Genomic DNA, 24,923 nt, shown 5'->3' on the forward strand with positions numbered 1-24,923 from the left:
CCAAAAGTGTTTGCAACTGTTCATTTGAGTTTTTTATGGTAGTGGACTTAAAGTATTTGTTGGATAATTCCAAAACCTATATCTATCTTTTCGTCATTGCTGTTGTCTTTTGCCATCCAAGTTGAGATGTCTGTGGTTCTTTGTATGCCTAGTAATTCCAGAGTATACCCCGGACAGACATTATAAGATTGTAGATCTTGTTTAAATTTTATGCAAAATGTATGTTTCCTTTTCCAGTCAATCTGATTAGGTTCAGGCCACAAGTTTCCACTTGCCTTCCATGAGCTGAGGGTCCAACCTCAGTTTTCAAAGCCTTTGCAGTGCTATCTGGATCTGTCTGCTCTGTGTGTCATGAAATGGTCAGTCTAGAACCTAGATGGGTGTCTGTCAGTTCAGTTCTCAAATTCTTTAGTATGATAATTAGGATCTGGATCAACACATGTACAGGCTGAGGATACACACCAAAAAGTACATTAAAAAAAACTTTGTGGGGTCACTTTTCTGAGGTTCTACTGCTCCACATTCTCCCCAGTACTCCCCAGTTCCTAATACTTCCCTTTCAGTCCACTAGTCAGAAATCGTTCATGTCTCCAATTATGCCACATCTGGAGATAAGCAGTGGGAAAACAGAAAGAGAAAAAAATCAACAGAACATAGCTCTGCTCTCTTGGGGCCACATCTTTACCTCAAATAGAGATTATGGGTCCATTCCCCAAGAGTACTGGTTCTCGAAGGCTCCCGTTGCTATCACTGTTGCTGACGCTACATGGTAGCCTGGGGGTTGGGGTATAAAAGAAAAGAGAAATAAAAAGATGGGGCTTTCTATCTCCCCAACCCCAAACTTTAGAAATTCCTTTTTTCACTTCTCAAACCATAGAAAGCTTCTTCTGGAGCTTTCCATCTGTACCATAGTGCTCGCTTCAAGGTTTCTAACTAGATTAAGTTGCCAAAGAAAAAAAATTGGGAAACTCGCCATGAGTTTGTTGCTTCTCCAAATTCTGGTGTTCTCCAATCTGCTTGCTATTTACTTTTCAGAATTCTCAAATAGCTGTGCCATGTGTTCTTTCCAGGTTTTATGATCGTGTTCAGTGGGAAACAAATGATAACAGATGCTTAAATATCTTACCCAGAACTATAATCCTAAAATTGAATCTTAAATCTTTCTGATGCTTGTATGGAAGGTGAATTTGAAAGGAACAAGATTGAAGATAGGGAGATCAGGTAGGAAACTACCATAGTAATCTAGGCAGTAGAACGAGATCTCAAACCTGGGTAGTGGTAGAAGAGAATATGATGAGAATGCCAATCCAAGAAATATTTGGGAGGTAAAATCAGCAAGACTTAATGATGTCACCCATAATGTGACCCCACAAAGTTTTTTTTAATGTACTTTTTGGTGTGTATCCTCAGCCTGTACATGTGTTGATCCAGATCCTAATTATCATACTAAAGAATTTGAGAACTGAACTGACAGACACCCATCTAGGTTCTAGACATCATTAAGGCCATAATTGAAACATGGAAGTCTAAGACATGAGTGGTCAGCCTTTAAGTTAGGAATGAAAGGTAAAAAATCAGAATGATTGAATAAGAGATTATTAGGAAGGGAAAAGAGAACCCAGAGGAACTCCTGAGTGTCTGGTTTGGGTGGCTAAGCTGATGGTGATCAAGATACAGAATATAAAAGATAGAACCATGTTAGCAGAAAGAAAAATTCAGTTTTGGAAATGTTCAGTTTGAGGTAACTGTGTGACATTCAGGTACACATGGTCAACAAAAGATAAATATAAGCCTGAACCTAGGACCACCAGTTTGAGCTGAAGACCAAGCCTCAAAAGTTAATGGCTTGGTGGTACTTGAAGCTATGGGAGCAGCTGAAGATCACTTAGGAAGATAAATCAGAGAGCCAAAGCTGGAAACCAACAGAACATCAACTTTTGAGGGGAAGATGGTACAATAACAGCCAACAAAGAGGATAGAAAAGGAAGGTCAGAAAGATGAGAGAACTAGAAAAATCCAATGGCTCAGAAACCAAAAGACTAGAGAGTGTCAAAAGGAATGAAAAGACACCAGTGTCAAAGGTAACAAAAGGGTTCCAGTAAGATAAAGCTCAAACTGTTGACTAGATTTACCAACCAGCAAATCATCAATATTTCAGCAAAAGGCCCATCAATGAAGTGCTAGGGGACAAAAGCTAGATTACAATGGGTTAAGGACAGAATGGAACATGAGTTAAGTAGAAACAGTGAGTTGGTGTAGTTTTAAAAGAAGTTTAGTACAAAGAAGAGATGGACTAGACAGCAGGTGGGAGGTGGATGCAGATAAAGAGTTTTATTTTGGCCAGGCATGGTGGCTCAGGCCTGTAATACCAGCACTTCGGGAGGTCGAGGTAGGCGGATCACCTGAGGTCAGGAGTTTGAGACCAGCCTGGCCAACATGGTGAAACCCCGTCTCTACTAAAAATACAAAAAAATTAGCCAGGTGTGGTGACATGCACCTGTAATCCTGGCTACTCGGGAAGCTGAGGCAAGAGAATCGCTTGAACCTGGGAGGCAGAGGTTGCAGTGAGCTGAGATTGCACCACTGCACTTCAGTCTGGGCAACAGAGCAGGACTCCATCTCAAAAAAAAAAAAGTTTTATTTTGTTTTGCTTTTTATTTTGTAAGAATGTGGCAAGAGTGGTTTTGAGTACATTTCTAAACTAGAAGAAGAGACTACAAAAGAGGAAAGGATGAAAGTACAGGAAAGGTGGCAGGGAAAAGCAGGGGGAGGGCTAAGAAGAGGGAGAAAAACTGTTGGAGAAAAGTCCCAAGGTAGATGAGTTGCCTTGAACAGTAGGTGGGTCAGTCCAACCTTTAAAACAGTAAATAAAGATACTTGAGATAGGCGAAGAGGTAAATATATTTGTAGGGAATGAAGTAGGAAAGTGATCCAAGACTGATGGCTCAATCAAAAAATACTTAGGAAAAGAACTACATATATTCTGAAAACTACAAAATACTGTTGAAAAGAACTAAATATTACCCAAATAAAAGGAAAGATATCCATGTTCATAGACTGGAAGATTTAAGATGGTTAAGATAAAAATATTCCCCAAATTGACCTATGAGTTAAATGTAAGCCCTACCAAAATCCCAGTTGACTTCTTTTCAAAAACTGATATGTTGATGCTAAAATTTATATGGAAATGCAAGAGACCCAAAATAGCCAAAATAAACTTGAAAAGGAGAAAAAAAATTGGAGGACTCATTTTTTTTTAATTTCAAAACTTACTACAAAGCTAAACTAATATAATTTTTATTTGTCATTGATTTTAATCCTTAAAAAACTGCAGTACTGGCATAAGACTAAATATCACATAGGTAAATGGAATATAACTGGGAATCCAGAAATAAGCTCTCACATTTAATTTCCAACAAGGGTATAAAAATAATTATGTGGGGGAAACATAGTTTTTTTCAACAAATAGTGCTGAAACAACCAAATATCCATACGCAAAAGAATGAAGTTGGAACCCTACATACCATATATAAAAATTAAAATAAAGTTAAAACCTAAACTTAAGAGTTAAACCTATACAATTCTTAGAAGAAAGCAGGGATAAATCTTCAAGACCTTGGATCAGGTGATGGTTTCTTAGCTATGACACCAAAAGTAAAAAGATTTAAAAATGGATAAATTGGACTTAATCAAAATTTGATGCTTTAAATAACACTATGAAGAAAGTGAAACTTTCAAGACAACTGGTATAATCAAATATTGCCAAATCATATTTATGACCCATAATATATTTAAAAAACTCTTATCACTCAATAATAAAGAGACAACCCAATTTAAAATGTGCAAACAGAAGCTCAAGATCAGCCTGGGCAACATAGCAAGACCTCCTCTCTACTAAAAATAAAAATTTAAAAATGTAGTTGGGTGTGGTTACAAGTGCCTATAGTCCCGACTACTCAGGAGAATGAGGTAGGAAGACCCCTTGAGCCAAAGAGATTGAGGCTGCAGTGAGTCATGATTGTGCCCCTGCACTCCAGCCTGGGCAACAGAACAAGACTCTGTTTCTAAAAAAAAGATGGGCAAAAGATTTGAATAGATATTTCTCTAAAAAGGATACACAAATGGCCAATATGCACATGAGAATATGCTCAACATCATTAGCCATCAGGGAAATGTAAATCAAAATCACAATAAGGTATCACTTACAACCACTAAGATAGCAATAGTAAAAAGATAATAACAAGTGTTGGAGAGGGTATAGGGAAACTGGAACCCTCACATACTGTTTATGGGAATGTAAAATGGTGCAGCCACTTTGGAAAAGTCTGGAGGTTTCTCAAGTTAAACAAAGAGTCACCGCATGATCCAGCAATTCTACTCCCAAGTATATACCTGAGAAATGAAAACTGAGGCCCCCACACTTATACATGAATGTTCGTAGCAGAATTATTCCCAATAGCCAAAAAGTGGAAAAATCCAAATTTCTACCAACTGATGACTGGATAAACTCAATGTATATTTATTCATACAATGGTATATTATTCAGCAATAAAAGGAAGTACTGATACATGCTATTACATGGATGAACCTTGAAAACATTATGCTATGTGAAAGAAGCCAGACACAAAGGCCACATATCATATGATTCAATTTATATGAAATGTCCAGAATGGGCAAACTGACAGAGACAGAAAGTAAATTCGTGGTTGCTTAGGGATCATAAGGTGTGGGGAAAGGAGACTGATTGCTAATAGGTTTGAGGGGTGATGAAAATGCTCCAAAATTAGATTGAGGTGATGGCTATAAAACTCTTTTTTGTTTGTTTGTTTTTTGAGACAGAATCTGGCTCTGTCACCCAGGCTGGAGTGCAGTGGCGTGATCTTGGCTCACTGCAGCCTCCACCTCCTGGGTTCAAGCAATTCTCCTGCCCTAGCCTCCTGAGTAGCTGGGATTACAGGCATGCACCACCATGCCTGGCTAATTTTTGTATTTTTAGTAAAGACAAGGTTTCACCATGTTGGCCAGGCTGGTCTCAAACTCCTGACCTCAAGTGATCTGCCTGCCTCAGCCTCCCAATGTGCTGGGGTTACAGGCATGAGCCAGCACGCCCAGCCACAAAACTCTGAACATACTGAAAACTTGAATTACATATTTTTAAATGTTTTAAATATTTTTAAATTTTTTATAGAAACAGGGTCTCACAATGTTGCCCAGGCTGGTCTTGAACTCCTGGGCCCAAGCAATCCTCCTGCCTCAGTCTCCCAAAGTGTTGGGATCATAGGCATGAGCCACTATGCCCAGCCTGAATTATACACTTTAAGTGGGTGAATTGTATGGTATGTGAAAACCCTGAAGACTAATCCAAAAAGATCCTAGATCTGATACATGTATTCAGTAAAGTTTCTGGATACAAAATCAATGGACACAAATCAACAGCACTGCTATAAACCAACAATGACCATGCTGAGAATCAGATCAATAACTCAATCCCTTACACAACAGCTGCAAAAAAATAAAAATAAAATACTTAGGAATATGCTTAACCAAGGAGGTGAAAGATCACTACAAGGAAAACTACAAAACACTGCTGAAAGAAATCATGTCACAAACAAATGGAAACACATCCCATGCTCACAGATGGGTAGAATCAATATTGTAAAAATGACCATACTGCCAAAAGCAACCTACAGATTCAACACAATTCCCATCAAAATACCACCACCATTATTCACAAGACTAGAAAATACAATCCTAAAATTCATATGGAACCAAAAAAGAGCCCGTATAGCCAAAGAAGACTAAGCAAAAATAACAAATCTGGAGGCATCACATTACTCGACTTCAAACCATACTATAAGGCTATAGTTACCAAGACAGCATGGTACTGGTGTAAAAATAGGCACATAGATCAATGGAACAGAATAGAGAACCCAGAAATAAAGCCAAATATGTACAGCCAACTGATCTTCAACAAAACAACAAAAACATAAAGTAGTGAAAGGACATCCTATTCAACAAATGGTGCTGGGATAATTGCAAGCCACACATAGAAGAATAAAACTGGGTCTTCATATCTCACATTATACAAAAATCAACGATGGATCAGAGACTTACATCTAGGACCTGAAACCATAAAAATTCTAGAAGTTAACATCAGAAAAACTCTTCTAGACATTGCTTAGAAAAAATAATTTATGATGAAGAACCCCAAAGCAAATGCAACAAAAATAAAAATAAATAAATGGAACCCAATTAAACTAAAAAGCTACAGCATAGCAAAAGAAATAATCAGCAGAGTAAAAAGACAACCCATAGAGTGGGAAAAAAATATTCACAAACTACATATCTGACAAAGGACTAATATCCAGAATCTACAAGGAACTCGAACAAATCAGTAAGAAAAGAAAAACCCCATCAAAAAGTAGACAAAGGACAAGAATAGACAATTTTCAAAAGAAAATATACAAATTACTAACAAACATATGGAAAAATGTTCAACATTGCTAATTATCAGGGAAATACAAATTAAAATCACAGTGAGATACCACCTTACTCCAAAAAGTGAAAAAATAGTAGATGCTGGTGTGGATGTGTTGCAAAGGGAACACCTTTACACTGCTGGTGGGAATGTAAACTAGTACAACCACTATGGAAAACAGTATGGAGATTCCTTAAAGAACTAAAAGTAGAACTACCATTCAATCCAGTGATCCCACTACTGGGTAAACATGCAAAGGAAAAGAAGTCATTATATGAAAAAGACACCTGCATACATGTTTATAGCAGCATAATTCACAACTACAAAAATATGAAACCAATAAGAAGCCAGGCTATTTCCTTTCTCATTCTACCTCTAGCAATAGGTCTGGCAGTAACTGTGTCTCCTTCCTGGCTTCAGCCTCCTTTCATCAGTCCTACCTTCATTGGTCCTAACTGGTCACTGGTTCCAAGTCCAGCTTGATATCCCTGGCATCTGGGGCTCTGGTGACACCACCTCTTGCTATTGCCCCTCCAACCCTAAGTAAAACAGAAGCTTCATGCTGTGTGTGTGGCTCCTTAGCTCTTTTGTCCTTGAGTAACCAATTCCCTGCATTAAATTTCCTCTGTTTGAAATAAGTAGAGTAGTTCTATTTTCTGATTGAAACTTGATACATCTCCCAAATCAAAACTTAGTATAAAAACCTTCAACATACCATATGTCTCTTCTTTTTAGCAGTCTCACCCTTCCTCACCTCTGTAGCCACTCTGTGCCCCTTCCACTACTATAGAGTACCACCACCATTTATTAGATATTTATGCTATGTGTCCGTCATTTTTTTAAGCATATCACATTATTTCACAGGCTTTCTACATTTGTTTTACTTATGAATTACTGGGCACGTTTCTCTATCAGAGTGTTTTTATGACATATATAGATGATTATGTAGTTTATTTAAACTTTTAGAATTTTTTAGTTTTGTTTTTTAAACTGTCATGATCTTAAAGATATAGGGAGATATAAAGTTATATATATAATTATAAATACAATAATTTCCATTCAGTTAAGAAAACTGTTAAAAATACATAAGGTTACAAAGAAAGCTGGATTTATATAGAGAGAGTCATCAAAACATAAAAGCAAATTCTTTTTTTTTTTTTTTGTTCTTGAAGCAGTGTCTTGCTTTATTGCCCAGGCTGGAGTGCAGTGGCATGATCATGGTTCACGACAACCTCTACCTCCTGGGCTCAAGAGATCCTCCTGCCTCAGCCTCCTGAGTAGCTGGGACCACAGGCATGTGCCACTCTGCCTGGCTAATTTTTTAACTTTCTGTAGAGACAGGGTCTCACTGTGTTGCCCAGGTAGGTCTTGAACTCCTGGGTTTGACTGATCTTCCTGCCTTGACCTCCCTAAGTGTTGGGATGACAGGCATGAGCCACCTCATTGGGCCAGTAAATTCCTGATAAAGTAATAGATGTACTTCTTTAACAAGTCACTAAATATTAGGTTGGTGCAAAAGTAATCGTGGTTTTTGCCATTAAAAGAATGGCAAAAACTGCAATAATTTTTGCACCCACCTTTAACAGGATCCGGTTCTAATAACTATCTTAATTTTGAAGTAGTGATGAGTGTGTGTAAAATAAATGTTGAGGCATTTGCAAAAATAACAAGAACAGGGTTGGTAAAAAGGGGGAAATAATTCAACTGGTTAATTTTTTTCCCCTTGATGTAAAGCCCCAGAATTCAAAAGCAGATACAAGACCCAACCTTTTAATAAGGCTGGAGATTTGCAAGATAGCTTCCAGCCTAGTGCTTTTACCATGTTTATGCAAAGTTGGCTGTGCCAGCAGAACCAATGCTGAGCAGTTTGGACCTCTCTGGCTGTACTCCTTAGTCATCTTGCAATATAGTGGAATAGGGCAGGAGGAAACCTAGTGGTGCCTGGCCTCCAAGGCAAAGCACGTCAGGAGGAAGAATGGGAAACTGATTCAAAGGGAAGGAAAGCACTGAGACATCTAATGGCTTGGCATGCTCATCCATCTGTCTCTAAGCCATCAGAAAAGGTGATGTAATTAAAATAGCATGGGGAGTCTTGGGACAGAATTGAAGAGGCATTTTCCCCATAACTCCTTCCTTGATTGTCCTCTCCACCAAATGTCCACCCTCCAGGACTGATAGTCAAAATATTTGACAAGTGGTAACAAATGGCCACAGACCAATCAGGATAATTGCAAGCTACAATAGTAGAATAGAGTCCTAGAAGTCTCCTGCTGTGATAGACATTACTTGCTGGATTGTGGGGAGGTCCTGGGGTGAGACTGAGAGACTGAGGTAGTGGCTCTTGAACAACTGGCATAGTGGATGTTCCACTCCTCTATTAACAACTTAAGTAACTGTCCCAGTACACACCACCCCAAAGGTAGGGCAGAGTGAGAAAAAACTCAGAACCTCTTAATGCTATATGAATTCAAGATTGTGCAAGTAGTTGATGCTTGCATTCATGGGACACCTTGCTGATTTCACAGGTAGGAATTTCTTCTCTTGGCAAAAGACAAGGCCAAAAATGGTTTTAGCACATATCATTCCAAGAGTATTTTCAAATTAAGACTCTAAAAAGCTGCCTAACTCAAAGCAAGGCTACATTTAGATTAAAATTCCGATCCCCAACTTTTTGCCATCTAGGAAGAAGCAAAGAAAGCAAAATACCTGAGATTGAGACCAAAGGGTATTATCCTACACTGCCAGCTGCCCAGCTCTGACCAGTGAGGCCTGCCTGTCAGGTAAGGAGCTTTCTCCTTGAACTGGGCACCACCCCCACAGAATCCTCCTTCTATAGATCCATCTATCAGTTCAGTTAGCTCAATTCCTCTTCCCATGAGGAGAAGGCTTCTAAACAGAAGAGGAAATTGGGTAATCTAGGCTCTGGGGCTCAGCGTTGACTAGGAAGAAAAAAAAATTCTCGAGCTGTGCATGGGGCTCCTGAACAATAAGAGGGGATGTGAGCCATTTTAACAACAACCATTAATATTTTATTAAATTTCTAGTCAAATATGACAATATTTTTTTCTTTCATAAAAACAAACAACATAAATATTTATAGCATTATCAGTTAGGGAAAAGACAAACAGAGAGGAAAAATGAATAAAGGCGATCAAAAGACCAATTCAAACAGAATAAAGATACCCTATTAACATCCATGCCTGGCCCTGAAGCTGATGCTAAAATACCGGGCTCTCAGCCATACAATCGTAGTTCAGAATCTCCTCCAGCTTCGACATATCCAAGGTGGGGATTTTGGTGACTTCAAAGAAGACCCTGCAAAAGGAAGAAGGGTCTGCTCAGTACAGAATAGGGCAAAGACAATCAGGCTCCATGAAACAAATGGAACACAGGGCCCTTGGTTCCCTATCTTGCTTTAACCCTAGAGTAGAAAAGAAGGTAAAAAGTGCCTGAATCTTCTCTTAAGTGAGGCTAGTCTGGGCCTAGTCTCTTAAGTGAGGCTAGTATTTTAAAGCTTCCCCATGAATGAACACAAACTCAACCTCAGCTGAGGCTTGGTACTTACGGGTGAGAATACTTGTTATACACAGTCTTGAGATTACAGTAAGAAGTGAAAGTCAGCAGTTTGTTCAGCCGTCTGACCGTAGTGTAAAGCTCAGAGATCTTGTAGTCACTGTAATACTCCAGGATGGGAACCTGGAAGAAGCAGCACGAATAGTGATTTCTAATATAGGAAGCACACCCTTCCTCCATCTCTGCTATCTCAAATCCAAGCTTCCCATATATGGTTTAAGCAGAGATGACATTCAAAACATTTCAAAGATTCACACAGTATGGGCACTGATCAATAATTATACTATGCTATCTAGAAGAATAGGTTCCAGCTACAAACTACTGGGATGGCTATATCCATATGTACAAGTTAGATATTAGCTCTTGGCCAGGCATGGTAGGGATCAAGCCTGTAATCTCAGCACATTAGGAGCCCGAGGCAGGAGGACTGCTTGAGCCCAGGAATTCAAGACCAGCCTGGGCAACATGGCAAAACCCTATCTCTATAAAAAATTTTAAAAATTAGCTGGGCATGGTGGTATGCACCGATAGTCTCAGCTACTTGGGAGGCTGAGGCAGGAGGATTGCTTGAGCCCAGGAGTTCGAGGCTGCAGTGAGCTATGATTGCACCACTGAACTCCAGCCTGAATAACAGAACAAGACTCCATCTCTTAAAAATATATATATTAGCCCTGGTCACAGATGTTCATGTAAATAGAAATCTACCAGTCCTAAGGAACAGGACTGATTTTGTAATATACTCACTCTTAGGTCCAGAGCTAACGGCCAGGTAAACCCCAAAACAAAGTTTAGGTCCCAACTCAACAGCCAACATGAACTTAAGGTGGATCCTCCTCTCTGGCTCTAACAGCTATCATTCAACGGGTTCATTTTCTCACTCAGCTAAGAATCCTTATCATGTGGCAGAAGTGGTATAGCAGTGTTTAAGAGCAGAGGTCCTGGAGGCAAAATGCTTCAGGTCAAATTTCAGTTCCCCTAACAGCTTGGCCTTGAGCCAGTTAATTAACCTCTTGGGGCCTCAGTTTTCCAATCTGCCAAATGGGGATTATTACAGTAATTCCATCATAGGATTAAGTGTGTGTGTGTATGTGTGTGTGTGTGTGTGTGTGTATCACACATAGAACAAAGTCTGGCACATAGTAAGTGCTAGAACAGAGTCTGACACATAGTAAGTACCCAAACAATGCTAGCTAGGACTACCAAAATCTATATGTAGGATCCTGGGAACATAAAAATGAATGAGGCATCTGCCCTTGAGGAGTCTCTAGTCTAGTAGAGGAGACAGACGTGCAAACAGAGAGTTACAAAATGTGTGATAAGTGCTACAATGGAAGTGAGCATAGCATACTGGAGGAACAGAGCAGCAGGACCCATGAACTCTGTCGGGAAAGTCACAGAAAGCTTCACAGAGAAGAGCATGTCCACAATGGGTGGTGAAGGGGGGAGCTCAAAAGATAGAGAAAGAAAGAGGATTTATAAGTCAGTGGTTTCCTCAAAAAATGTCTTAGATTATTTTCCTTGAACTCCTTTTTCTCAAGTGTCTTACCTGGAAGCCCAAATATCTTACCTGGAAGTGGGGGTAGGAGCTAAGAAGCCCACAAATTTGGACCCCTTTATCTTTTACATGGTCCCTGAGACACTTCTGCAGGAAAACCAGGGCTCCCCCAAATACTGTTTGAAAACGACCACCACAGGTAAAGTGCGGTCATTGGCATGCTGAGTAGGGGAGTAACACAAGGGGTAATGGAGTAGACTGGGTGTGTTAAATAAGATTAAAAGGCCCCAGTGCCACTGTCAGTTCAGACCCTCAGTGCTTCACCTTGACTATGTTACAATAGCCTACTCACTGGTGTTCCCACCTTCATACTCTCTCTCATCTACTCTACCTTCTTCTATATTGCTGTACCAGTACTGTTTCTAAAACACACAAACAGGAGCAGGTCACTTCCTTGCCTAAAAAACGTTCAATGTCCTAGTGTAAAGTGGTCTCTCAGCATGGCATACAAGGCCTTTCATTCACAATCTGACCACAATCTACCATTCTGGTCTCATCTGTCACTATTAACATCATTAGCACCTCTCCTTTTACCATACTCTCTGCTCTATCCATAGGGGATGCCTTATTGTGCCCCAAATACAACATGCTCCCGTCTTTTTTTTTTTTTTTTTTGAGATGGAGTTTTGCTCTTGTTGCCCAGGCTGGAGTGCAGTGGCACGATCTTGGCTCAGTACAACCTCCGCATCCCAGGTTCAAGCGATTCTCCTGCCTCAGCCTCCCGAGTAGCTGGGATTACAGGCATGCACCACCATGCCCAGCTAATTTTGTATTTTTAGTAGAGACGGGGTTTCACCATGTTGAACAGTCTGGTTTCGAACTCCTGACCTCAAGTGATCCACCCACCTCGGCCTCCCAAAGTGCTGGGATTACAGGTGTGAGCCACTGCGCCTGGCTGCTTCCATCTTTTTTTAAATATTAATATTAAAGTAAAAATGTTATAAAAGTAAACATATACAAATAACACCCATTTTTCTTTCACCCAAGTTTACCCATTGTTAACATCTTACCCCGCTGTTATTTTTTTCTTTTTTTTTTGTTAATATATACTTTAAGTTCTGGTATACATGTGCAGAGCATACAGGTTTGTTACATAGGTATATACATGCCATGATGGTTTGCTGCATCCATTACCCCATCATTTACATTAGCTATTTCCCCTAATGGAATCCCTCCCCTAGCCCCTCATCCCCTGACAGGTCCTGTGTGTGATGTTCCCCTTCCTGTGTCCATGCGTTTTCATTGTTCAACACCCACTTTATGAGTGAGAACATGTGATGTTTGGTTTTCTGCTCTTGTGTCAGTTTGCTGAGAACGATGGTTTCCAGATTCATCCATGTCCCTGGCAAACGACATGAATTCATCCTTTTTTATGGCTGCATAGTATTCCATGGTGTACATGTGCCACATTTTCTATCCAATCTATCACTGATGGGCATTTGGGTTGGTTCCAAGTCTTTGCTATTGTGAATAGTGCTGCAATAAACATACATGTGCATGTGTCTTTATAATAGAATGATTTATAATCCTTTGGATATATACCCAGTAATGGGATTGCTCGGTCAAATGGTATTTCTATTTCTAGACCCTTGAGGAATCGCCACACCGTCTTCCACAATGGTTGAACTAACTTACATTCCCACCAACAGTGTAAGAGCATTCCTATTTCTCCACATCCTCACCAGCATCTGTTGTCTCCTGACTTTTTAATGATGACCATTCTTACTGGCGTGAGATAGTATCTCACTGTGGTTTTGATTTACATTTCTCTAATGACCTGTGATGATGAGCTTTTTTTCATGTTTTTTGGCTGCATAAATGTCTTCTTTCGAGAAGTGTCTGTTCATATCCTTTGCCCACTTTTTGATGGGGTTTTTTCTTGTAAATTTGTTTAAGTTCTTTGTAGATTCTGAATATTAGCCCTTTGTCAGATGGGTAGACTGCAAAAATTTTCTCCCATTCTGTACGTTGCCTGTTCACTCTGGTGATAGTTTCCTTTGCTGTGCAGAAGCTCTTTAGTTTAATTAGATCCCATTTGTCAATTTTGGCTTTTGTTGTCATTGCTTTTGCTGTTTTAGTCATGAAGTCTTTGCCCATGCCTATGTCCTAAATGGTATTGCCTAGGTTTTCTTCTAGGGTTTTTATGGTTTTAGGTCTTACGTTTAAATCTTACATCTTGAGTTAATTTTTGTATAAGGTATAAGGAAGGGTTCCAGTTTCAGCTTTCTGCGTATGGCTAGCCAGTTTTCCCAACACCGTTTATTAAATAGGGAATCCTTTCCCAATTGCTTTTGTCAGGTTTGTCAAAGATCAGATGGTTGTAGGTGTATGGCATTATTTCTGAGGCCTCTGTTCTGTTCCATTAGTCTATATATCTATTTTGGTGCCAGTACCATGCTGTTTTGATTAACTGTAACCTTGTAGTATAGTTTGAAGTCAAGTCACGCTCCCTTCTAATGCCTTCATGTCTTTATAATTATTGCTCCCTCTACCTAGAATGTCTCTTCTCACAAGTTCCTACATACCCTTTAAGACCCAGCTCAAAAGTCACCTCTTCTGTGAAGCCTCCCTTATCTATAGGAGAGGCAGTATGCTAACATAGAGGATTGTGGAGCCAGACTACTGGATTTCAGATTCAGGCTGATATTTAGGAGCCAGACTACTGGATTTCAGATTCAGGCTGATATTTAGCTGATACGCACTGTTTTAGTCACCAAGTGTGAAAACCCCGAAATATTTCTATCTTAGTTGGCACACAGTTTGCTGCCCTGAACCCATCAGCTGTTGCCTTAAGGGTCCACTGGATTTCCATGGGATCCAAGGGTCAAAGCCTGCTTTAGCATGGGGCCTCCTGGTCCTTAGCTCCAGAGCTGTGGCCATTCCCATCCTGATTATGCAATTGGTTTAGACTGTGAACACCACTGCTAGTTTCCAAAGCCTAGCTCTACCTCTCATCAGTTGTATAAACATGGGAGTTATTTCTTATCTGCAAAACAGGGATAACAGTACTATTGTGTGGGGTTGTTATGGAGATTAAATGAGTTAATACACAAAGTGCTTAGATCACTGTCTAAGCACTCATTAAATGCCAGCTATGAGTATTATTTATTCTTTTTCATCATCACTGTCATCTATTGAATGCTTTCTCTGTTTCAGGAAATTTCAATATGGCTTGTCCAAGTTCACCTAACTACTTTATGTGGTTCTTTCTCAGCACACACAGGTTCTTCCCTCAGTGGTTCCAGGATTTTTAGGTAGGAGGAGCTCAGGAGTGGTTGGGCAGTGGGGCTGCATTTGCAAGCATACTTCTGCTACTTGGATTGCATATTATACATACCATCAGTAAGAATGCAAAATTCTCTAAAGTTGCTTTTATCCTCAACTTTTCATAAAATCGAGAAAGCATCAAATATGAGTTTTATCTGTATTAGAGCTGGAGACTTTGAGGGCCTTCTTCAGAGGAGAACACTATAGTCATGCCCCTGAGTGCCACTTTTATACTCACAGTCAGTTGCTTTCACTACTCTTCTCTGGCTCAGTGCTTTTCAAACCCTATTCCGACAAGCTCCCTCAGGGGTCAGCCTTGCTGAGGGGATTGCAAGAGCAAGAGGCGAACAGAGCAGGGGATAAGAAGTAGGGTCACACTACCCTCTACAGCAACCAGAGTACCTTCACAGTAGTCTGGTATGTAATATAGGGCTTTCAGGTGAGTTTTCTTTGGAACAAAGGATACTTTGATTATGAAAAATGACATAATTCAAAACTATTGCTGTAGAAACCTTTGCTCCAAGTTGTCCAGGTGTTAGAGTTCATAATTGTGAGTAGGTGGCAGGTTTGTCCCCAAGAGTTTCTTGTGGCCCTAATTTACACCTTCCCCCTGAGCTGACCTTGTGCTTTTTAAATCTCTACCCCCATACTCTTATCTCACAAGTGTTTACCCAGTGTCCGAGATTCCTCATGTAGAGGGCCAGGAGTAAGGAGGCAGTAGCTAGCTTGGAAGCTTTCTCCTGGACATAGTCATATTCCTGCAGAGTCATCTCACAGATGTAGCGGGACAAGGTCAGTGTCTTCATACTGGTGTGGATACACTAAAGGAAATGAGAAGACTGGCTCAGAAATCTATTCAGAAAACCGGCACCAAGCAGAGGAATACCTCTCCAGTATCTCATCCCAAGCCTCAGTGGCCCTCTGTTTGAGTAATGTGCCTCTCTCCTGCAACCATAACTCACCTCATCTTCCCTACCCACAAAAGCAGACTCCTTAGTGGGGATTCTGAAATGGTCAGTGGGATTTGCCACCTTTAGGATTTTAATCAAATTATCAACTGTGTGTATGGTACTGGCCCACATCCCCTCTTGCTATACAGGTCATCCTTTAAAAAGCCAAAGTCTTCCCACTGACTCTGTACCTGGTCCTCCCTATGAAGTGTTCCATAGTTCAAAACAATCTTTTCTCTTTTCTTGTTTAAACTTATTTTTTTTAAAGTATAAACTATCACACACACAAAGAGAAAAGTACATCACACACATTTGCACAATACAATTAATTATAAAGTGACCTCCCTTGTAACCAGTACTCAGGCAAAGAATAAGAATATTACCAGCATACCCTCAAAGCTTTCCACGTGTCCTTCCCTGATCAAAGAAACATTTCCCCTCCCCAACTCTGTCCTCACCTCAAAACCTTATAGGCACACTGTGGCAATCTGCAACTCATGCCCGCCCGCCTCCCACTGTTTCATAAAGATTGCCAACCTTTAACCTAGGAGGTTGGATGGAAGGAGAAAACTCCCTGCCCCCTGTTGTCCCTTTCCCCTTCACACCACTCAGGCAGCCACTCGGTATAGAGAAGAGTAACTCAGCAGTAGGAGAATGAAGATGTGTCTCTTCTCTCTTACCTTAGCATATCTGCGCAGAAAATGATAGGCAACAGGAATGTTGATGTCAAATTTGAGGACGTGCAGGATGTGGATTTCCATCTTGAGCACCTCATCTCGCTGATAATTATCATCACAGATATACACGAAGTCATCCACACAAGGTGCGTTGGGCTCCTATGGGTGGAGAAGAGAGGAGGTGACAACCAGACAGACAGCCCTGTCCTTTCTGCTTAGAGGTAAAAGTCACAGGGGAGAAGGGCGAAGGATGGGAAGCAATCACATTTCCTGGCATAAATCTTCAGGGTAGCTCTGAGAGCCAGCTTCTGGTTGATGTGAGTGGCTCATCAGAAAAACTAAACCAAAGAAAGGACAGGAGAGGCCTGCCCCAAAACTGTACCACCACCACCAAATAGAGGATAGGGCCTCCTAGGGGTGGATTTTTACAGTGCCAGAAGCAACATAATGGGACACAGGGCCTAGGAGCAGCAATCTGCCCTCTGAGAATCATGAATGGGAAATCTGAGGCCTACTCTGGAGGGAGGGACAGAAGGAAGCCACAGAAAGGGGAGCTAGAGATAGAAAATAAACAGCCTATGTTTTGTGTCCTAGTCTAAGGAATGAGTAAGAATGTTTGCAGAGGGCAATAGTGAGAGAGTGGGAGAGGCAGACAGGTGCAGAGGGAGCCTAAGCAGAGACAAAGGTCTGCAGTGGGCAGAGGGTGGGGAGGCGCCCAGAGGTCAGACAAGGGCCAGGCCAGGCTGAGGGTGAGAAGAACCTCTGTCTGGGGAGCATTTTCCAGTGCTCTGCCCTCTGGAGGTCAAACATTGGTTTGGAGAGACAATGAGGACACAGGAAGGCACCTAACTCTTCTTCCTACCTGCAGCTTACAACCCACTGCAGCCTTCTTCCCCCACCTTTCCCCTCTCAATTTTCAGATCACAGACAGGGCCAACCCTCTGGTTTGGCAGACAAGGAAACCAAGGCTCAGAAAAAATGATGTGCTCAGGTTCACACAGCAAGCTGGTGGCAACACCAGGGCAGGAACCTCTCTCTTCCACTGCTCTGAGCAATGGCTACTGTCTCCTGTCTCTCCTTATGCCATCTCCACACCTCCCCTAAACAAAAGGCTTTCTGTACTACTTAATCCTGTGAGAGGAAGACACCCCTCCTCCATAGGGCTTGGTAGGGGCCCTCTGTCCTGGCCAACAGAGGAGGGGTGCTCCAAGTCTCAGAATTTGCTAAGTGCCCACCCCTCCCTCTCTTCCACTTCCACCCTCCCTTCTCCTTTCTGTTGGCCAGGGATCACCCACAGGGTTCTTAACACCACCGAGGCTAAGGCACAGCATAGCTCTCCAAGCCACAGAGAGAGCCAGCAAGGGAGAAGGCCGGAGACAAACGGAGAACAAGGGAGGTAAGGAGAGAAGAGGGGAGGTGGGCATGGGGTGGGGAGGGAGGGGCAAGAAATGTGTGAGAAAAGCCACTGAGACAGAGAAAAAGAAAAAGACAGTGACTGAATAAATGAGGAAAGAAGGAAGAAAGGAGGAAGGAAGTGGGAGGGAGGGAAGAAGGAAGTAGAGAGGGAAAACAAAAGGAAAAGGGAGGGAAGGAGGCAAAAAGAAGGGAGGGGAGAAGGAGGGAGAAAGGAAGGGAAGAAAGCAGGGAGGGGCGAAGGAGAAAGGAGGGAAAGAATAAAGGAGGGAGGGAAGGAGGGAAAAAGGAAGGAGAAAGGGAGGTCAGGAGGAAGAAGAAAGGAAAGGAGGCAAGAAGAAAGCAGGGATGGAAGGAAGTAGGGAGAAGAGAGGAAGGGTAGAAGGAAAAAGAGAGGGAGGGAGGGAAGGAGAAAAGAGAAAGGGAGGGTAGAAGGAAAGGGAGAGAAAAGGAGGAAGGAGGGAGGTTAGAAGGAAAGAGGAATGGAGGGAGGGAAGTAGAAAACAGGGACTAAGGGAAGGTAGGAGGAAGGAGGAAGGGAGGGAGAGGAGGAAAGAGGAAGGGAGGGAGAGGAGGAGGCAGAGGAAAGAGAAAGAAAGGGGGAGTAGGATGAAGGAAGAAGGATGGAAGAAAGGAAAGGAGGAGAGAGGAAAAAAGGAGGGAGAAGAAGAGGAAAGAAGGAGGGATTAAGGAGGGAGGAAGGGAGAGAGGAAAGGAGGAGGGAAGGAGAATAGGAAGGAGGAAGTGGGGAGGGAGAATAGGAAGACAGAAGGAGAGAGGGTAAGAGGAAAAAGGGAGGGATGGAGGGAAGGAGAAAGGAGGAAAGGAGGGAGAGAAAAAGGAAGGAGGGAGGGAGGGAAGGAGAAAAGAGGGAAGGAGAGAAGGTAAGAGGAAAGAATGGAAGAAGAAAAGAGGAATGGAAGGAGGGAGGGTAGATGGAAGGAGGGAGGGTAGAAGGAAGGAGGGAAGGAGGAAACAGGAGGAAGGAGGGAAGAAGGAAGGAGGGACTGAGGGAAGGTAGGAGGAAGAAAAGATGGACGGACACAAGGAGGAAGGCGGGAGGGAAGGAAGGAAAAAGGAGGGAGGGAGAAAGAGTAGAAGGAAAGAGGGTGGGAGGGAGGGTAGGAGGAAGATGGAGAAACAGAGGATAGGAGGAATGAGGAAAAAGAAAGGGAAGGAGAAAAAAAGGAAGAGAGAGGTTAGGAGGAAGGAGGGAGGGAAGGAGAAAGAAAGGAAGAGAAAGAAAGGAAGAGAAGGAGGAAAAAAGGAGGGAGGACAGGAAGGAGGAAGGGAGAAAAAGGAGAAAGAAGGGAGGGAGGAAGGGGGCAGAAGGAAAGAAAGTAGGAAGAAAAAGAGAGGGTAGGACGAAGAGGGAGAATGAGAGGAAAAGAGGAGGGAGGGAGGAGAAGAAGAGAGAGGGAGAAAAAAGGAGAGAGAAAGATAGGAGGAAGTAGGGACTAAAGGAAGGTAAAAGGAAGGAAGGGAGGAGGAAGAAGGGAGGGAGGAAAGAAGGGTAGATAGGAGGAGGGTGGGAGGGTAGGAAAGGGATAAAAAGGGTAGGAGGAAGGAAAGAGATAAGGAAGGAAGAAGAACGTGAGGGAAGGAAGTAGGAAGGGAAGGAGGGAGGGAGGGAAAGAGGAAGAGAGGAAGGAAGGAGGAAAGGAGGGTAGGAGGAAGGACAGTGGAAGAAAATAGGGGGAAGGTGAGAGGGAGGAAGGGTGGGAGGAAAAAGGGAGGGAGAAAGGGAAGGAGATAAAAGGGACGGAGGGAGAGAAGGAAGGAGGAAAAAGGAGGGGGGAAGTACGGTGCAGAGGAGGCAGGAGGGTGCAGAGGGAAGGTAGGAGGAAGAGGGAGAAAGGGAGGTTAGGAGGACGAAGGGAGGTAAGCAAGGAGGAAGGAGGGAGGGAAGGAGAAAGAAAAGGAGAGATGGAAGAAGAAGGGAGAAAGAAAGGATAGGAGGAAGAAGGGAGAGGGAGGGAAGAGGGAGAGATGGAGGGTAAAAGGAATCAGAGACACAGAGAGAAAGGAAGGAGAGAAGGAAGGAGGCAAAAAGGAAGGAGAAAGGAAGGAGGGAGAGAAGGAGGGAGGAAGGAAGGCAAGAAGGAAGGAGGGAGGGAGACAAGGAGGAAGGAGGGAGGGAGACAAGGAGGAAGGAGGATAAAAGGGAGAATAGGAGAATGGAGGGTGAAAGGGAGGGTACACTGAAGAAGGTAGGGAGGGAGGGTAGAAGAAAGAAGGAAAGGAAGGGAAAGGAGAAAGAAAGGGAGAAAAGCAGGAAGGAGGGAGAAAAGGAAAAATGAGAGAAGGGAGGGTAGGAGGAAGGAAGAATGAAAGGAAAGAGGGAGGAAACGAGGGGGAGAGGGAGGAAAGGAGGAACAGGAGAAGGAGGGAGAAAGAAAGAAGAGAAGGAGGAAGAAAAGAAAAAAGAAGGGAGAGAGAAAGGGTAGAAGGAACGATGGAGAGAGGAAGAAAAAAAGAAGAGAAGGAAGGAAGGGGGAAACAGAGAGAGAAGGAAGGAGGAAGGAGGGAGGGAAGGGAAGAAGAAAGGAAGAAAGAAATAAAGAAAGGAAGGGAGGCTGGGAAGAAGCAGGTACTGAGGGTAAAAAGGAGGAAGGGGAGGAAGAGAAGGAAGGAGAAAGGGGGGAAGGAAGGGAGAGTAGGAGGAAGGAGAGTGGAAGTAAAGGTAGGAGGAAGGACAAAGGGAGGGAGGGTAAGAAGAAGAAGGGAGAGAGGGCAGGATAAAGGAGAGCCTGAGAGAGGGAGATGAAGGGAGGGAGGAAAGGAAGAGGGAAGAAGGGAGGATAGGAGGAAGGACGGAAGGAAGGAGGGAGGGAAGGAAGGAGTGATAGAAAAAAAGAGGGAGAGAGGGAAGCAGGAAGGACGGAGAGAGAAAAGGAGATATGAGACAAGGAGGGAGGGTAGGAAGAAAGAAGAATGAAGGGAGGGAAAGAGGAAGGAGGGCAGAAAGAAAGAAGGAGGGATAGAGGAAGGGAAGGAGGAAGGAAGGAGGGAAAGGGAGAAAAAGGAGAAAGGGAGAAAAGGAAAAAGGGTTGGAAGAACCAGGGATTAAGGGTGGAAAGAAGGAAGGAGGGTGGGAGGGAAAAAGAAAGTAAGAGAGGAAGAGAGGGTAGGAGGAAGGAGGGTAGGAGGGAAGGTAGGAGGAAGGACAAAAAGAAGAAGGGTATGAGGAGGAAGGGAGGGAAGGGGGAAGCAGGGAGGAAGAAAATGAGGAAGAAGGGAGAGACAAAGGGTAGGAGGAAGGAGAAAGGGAGGGAAGGTAGAAGAAAAAAGGGACTGAGGGAGGGTAGGAGGACAACGGAGGGAGGAAAGCAAGAAGTGAGGGAGGGAGCAAGGGAAAGGGAGGGAGAAAGGAAGGAGGGAAGAAGAGAGGGTAGAAGAAAGAAGGGAAGAAAAAAGGAGAGGAGAAAGGAGGGAGGACAGGAGGAAGGAGTGGGGGAGGGAGGGAATAAGGAGGGAGAAAAAGGATGGTAACACAGAGGCAGGAAGAGAGGGTAAGAGGAAGGAGGGGGAAGGGAAGGTAGGAAGGAGGAGGGGGAGGAAAGGAGGGAGAAAGGGCAGGAAGAAAGAAAAAAGATAGGGAAAGAAAAGAAGGAAGGAGGGAAGAAGAAAGGGAGGCAGGAAGGAAAAAAGAATAAGAATAGAAAGAAAGAGCATGGGAGGGAGGGTAGAGGTATAGAAGATGGGAGGGAGGAAAGGAAGAAGGAAGAAGGGAAGGAAGGAGGAAGGAGGGACAAAGAAAGGGAGGAAGGGACAGTAGGATAAAAAAGAGAGGAAGGGAGGGAGGGAAGGAGAAAGGAAGGAGAGAGGAATGGAGGAAGCAGGGAGAGAGGATACCAAAAAGGAGGACCTGAGTGAGGGTAGGAGCAAGGACGGAGGGAGGGAGGGAGGCAGGCAAGGAAAAAGGAGGGAGGCAAAAAGAAGAAAGGAAGGAGGGAGGGAGGGGGTGTAGGAGAAAAACATAAGGGAGAGAGGGTAGGAGGAAGAAGGGAGGAGGGAGGGAAAAGGTAAGGAAGGAGGAAGGCAAAAAGGAAAGGAACAAGAAGGGAGGAAGGAAAGGAAAAAGAGTGAAAGGGAGAGAAGAAGAAAGGAGAGATGGAGGGAGAAAAGGAAGAAAAAAGGAGGGAGGGAGGGAAAGAAGGAGGGAAGGAAAAAGGAAGGAGGAAGGGAGGGTAGAAAAAAGAGGGAGAGGGTTGGAGGAAGGAGGTTGGAAGGGAGGGTAAAAGAAAGGAGGAAAGAAAAAAGGAGGGAGAGAGGCAGTGTAGCAGGAAAGAGGAACTGAGGGAGGGGAGGGAAGGAAGAAAGGAGGGAGGAAGAGGAGAAGGTAGAGGAACAGAGGGAAAGAGGGAGGGATAGAAAGAAAAAGGAAGGAGAAACTGAGGGAGGGTAGGAGAAAGGAGGGAGGGAGGATAGGAAGAAGGAAGGTGGAAGGGAGGGTTGAAGGAAGGAGGGAAGGAGGTAGGAGAGTGTGAGGAATAAGAGAGAGGAAATCAGGAATGATGGAGGGAGGGAGGGAAGGAGAAATGAGGGATAGAGGGAGGTAAGGAAGAATGAGGGATAGAGGGAGGGAAGGAAAAGAGGGAGGAAAGGAGGGAGGGAAGGAAGAACAGAGGGAGAGAAGAGAGGGAAGGAGGAACAGAGGGAGGGAAAGAGGGAGGAAAGGAGGAAGGAGGGAGGAGAAGGCAGGGATGGAGGGGAGGAGGAAAAAAGAATGGAGGGAGGGAAAGAAGAGGGAGGGAGGTGGGATGAAGGAGGGAGGGAGAGGAGGAGGAGGGAGAGCGCAGGAGGAAGGAGGGAAGGCAGCAGGAAGGAGGGAGGGAGGGTACAAGGAAAGAGAGACTGGGGGAGGGTAGGAGCAAGGAGGGAGGGAGAGGAGGAGGAGGGAGAACGCAGGAGGAAGGAGGGAAGGCAGCAGGAAGGAGGGAGGGAGGGTACAAGGAAAGAGAGACTGGGGGAGGGTAGGAGCAAGGAGGGAGGAAGAGAAAGGGAGGGTTGGCAAAAGGAGAGACTGAAGGAGTGTAGGAGGAGGAAGGAGGGAGGGAAGGAAGGAGGGAGAGAGGAAAGGAGTAAAAAGGGAGGGAGTACAGAAGGAGGGAGGGAGGGAGGGGTCCTGTGGGATAGGGAGGAAGAGATAGAGCTAGCAAGGGAGAAAGGGAGTGAGCTAGGGAGAGAGCCAGCCAGGGAAGGAAAAAGGCAGGGAAAGAAGCAAGGAGTGAGCAAGCCACACAGGGAGAGAGCAAAGGAGGGAGGAGGGAAGGAGGAAGGGGGAAAGAAATAGAAGGGGAGGAGAAGGGGAATCCTATGAAATTTGGAGGAAGGGAGGGAAAAGAGGGAGCAAGGGAGGTAGGGGAAGCAAGTGAGGGAATGAGAGAGGGAAGGAGGGAGGGAGGGAGGCAAGGGAAGGAGGGAGGGAAGAAACAGGCAAGTAAAAGAGTAAAGGACAGAGTACATAAGGAAGAAAAAGAGGGAGTCTGGCAGGGAAGAAAGCAGGTGAGGGAGGGAGAAAGCAGGTGAGGGAGCAAGGGAAAGAGAGGAAGGGAGCGAGTAAGCCAGTGAGGGAGGGAGTGTGTAGACTAACCAGGGAGAGAGAAATCTAACCACCAAGCAAGAGAGGGAGCCTGGGAAGAAAGCAAGGAAGGAAGGAAAGAGGGAGCCAGCAGGTGTGCGAGGGAGGGAAGAAACAAGGGAAGGAGTGAGCAAGGGAGGAAAAGGAAGAGGAAGAGAAGAGGGAGCAAGCAAGCTGGCACAGGAGGAAGGGACAAATGCAGGGAGGAAGAGAGGGAGGGAGAGCTTAAGTGAGCAGGTGGGGAGGTGGGGGGGTGGGGGGGTGGTGAGTGAGGAAAAACAACCACTGGAGGGCAGGTGACAGGGAAAGAAGGAGAGGAGGAAGGAAGCACGTTAAAGAGGGAGAGAGTGAGGCAGGGAGAGAGGTAGGGGGAAGAGCCAGTAAATGCTTGGGGAGGAGAGGGAGGCAGGAGCTGGGGAGTGAGCCAACACAGAAACAAACCTACAGTTCTAAAGTTCTTTCAAATCCTTGGTAAAAGTTCTCACCTCTCTGCTCCCAAACCCTAAGGCTTCCTACAACTAGCCTAGCTGAAGGGAAAATGAAAGTTGAACAAGATCAGTTAGCACCTAGGGAAGGGGAATCAGAGAGGTTAGTTAGATGGATTATGGTCATGAAGAAAAGGCCAGCTACTCACTTTTATACTGCTACTTCTCAAATTACTATTTCACCTAGACGATTTAGACTCATTGCCATCAACACCAGGCTATTTTCTCTTAAATGTCTCCAGCACCCTGGTTAGATAATACTTTGTTATATAAGCAGATTGAGACTCCACCAGATGGGGATGGAGTTGGTGGGACAAGAAAATGGTGGAGACAGACAATCATGGACCAGAATGAAGCTGTAAAAAGAACTACCCATTTAATTAGGTGGATGCCCACATAACACATCTTCAGATAAAAAATGGAAGAACCTTGCTGATGCCAGGAAACAAATACACCATCATTGCCAACCAACACCAGCTTCTCTGCTTTGGAAAGAGGGACAAAAAATGTGGCAGAAAAAAAAAATTATTTGTATGTATGTAACTATACACACATATTGGTACACATATACACAAGTGTATACACGTGTGTATATATGTACATATCAATATATGTATACACAGTTATATGTCACTTAACAAGAAAAATATCTTATGAGAATTACATCATTTTCATTATTGTGGGAAGATCACAGGTAAGAGTGTACCTCCAAAAACCTAGATGGTACAGCCTACACACCCAGGGTATATGGTATAGCCTATTGCTTATGGGCTACACACCTGTACACGTGACTCTACTGAATACTGTAGGCAATTGTAACACAATGGTATTTGTGCATCTAAGCCTATCTAAACAGAAAAGGTACAGTAAAAATACAGCATAAAAGATTTTAAAATGCTACCTGTATTAGGCACTTACCATGAATGGAGCTTGTGGGAGCA

General features: G+C 43.6%; 1 protein-coding gene across 1 annotated transcript in view; it reads right to left on the bottom strand.

Moving 5' to 3' along the window:
• Positions 1-24,923, bottom strand: part of CCNB3 (cyclin B3) — a 79,456-nt gene that overhangs the window by 6,849 nt on the left and 47,684 nt on the right. Inside the window, 4 exon segments of the mRNA XM_012471695.2 lie at positions 9,706-9,793; positions 10,044-10,174; positions 15,545-15,694; positions 16,504-16,659. Of these exon segments, the coding sequence (XP_012327118.2) occupies positions 9,706-9,793; positions 10,044-10,174; positions 15,545-15,694; positions 16,504-16,659 (525 nt within the window).

Source organism: Aotus nancymaae, unplaced genomic scaffold (genome assembly GCF_030222135.1).
Source record: "Aotus nancymaae isolate 86718 unplaced genomic scaffold, 86718_ANA_hifiasm-v0.15.2.pri h1tg000058l, whole genome shotgun sequence".
In the NCBI taxonomy this organism is placed as follows: domain Eukaryota; kingdom Metazoa; phylum Chordata; class Mammalia; order Primates; family Aotidae; genus Aotus; species Aotus nancymaae.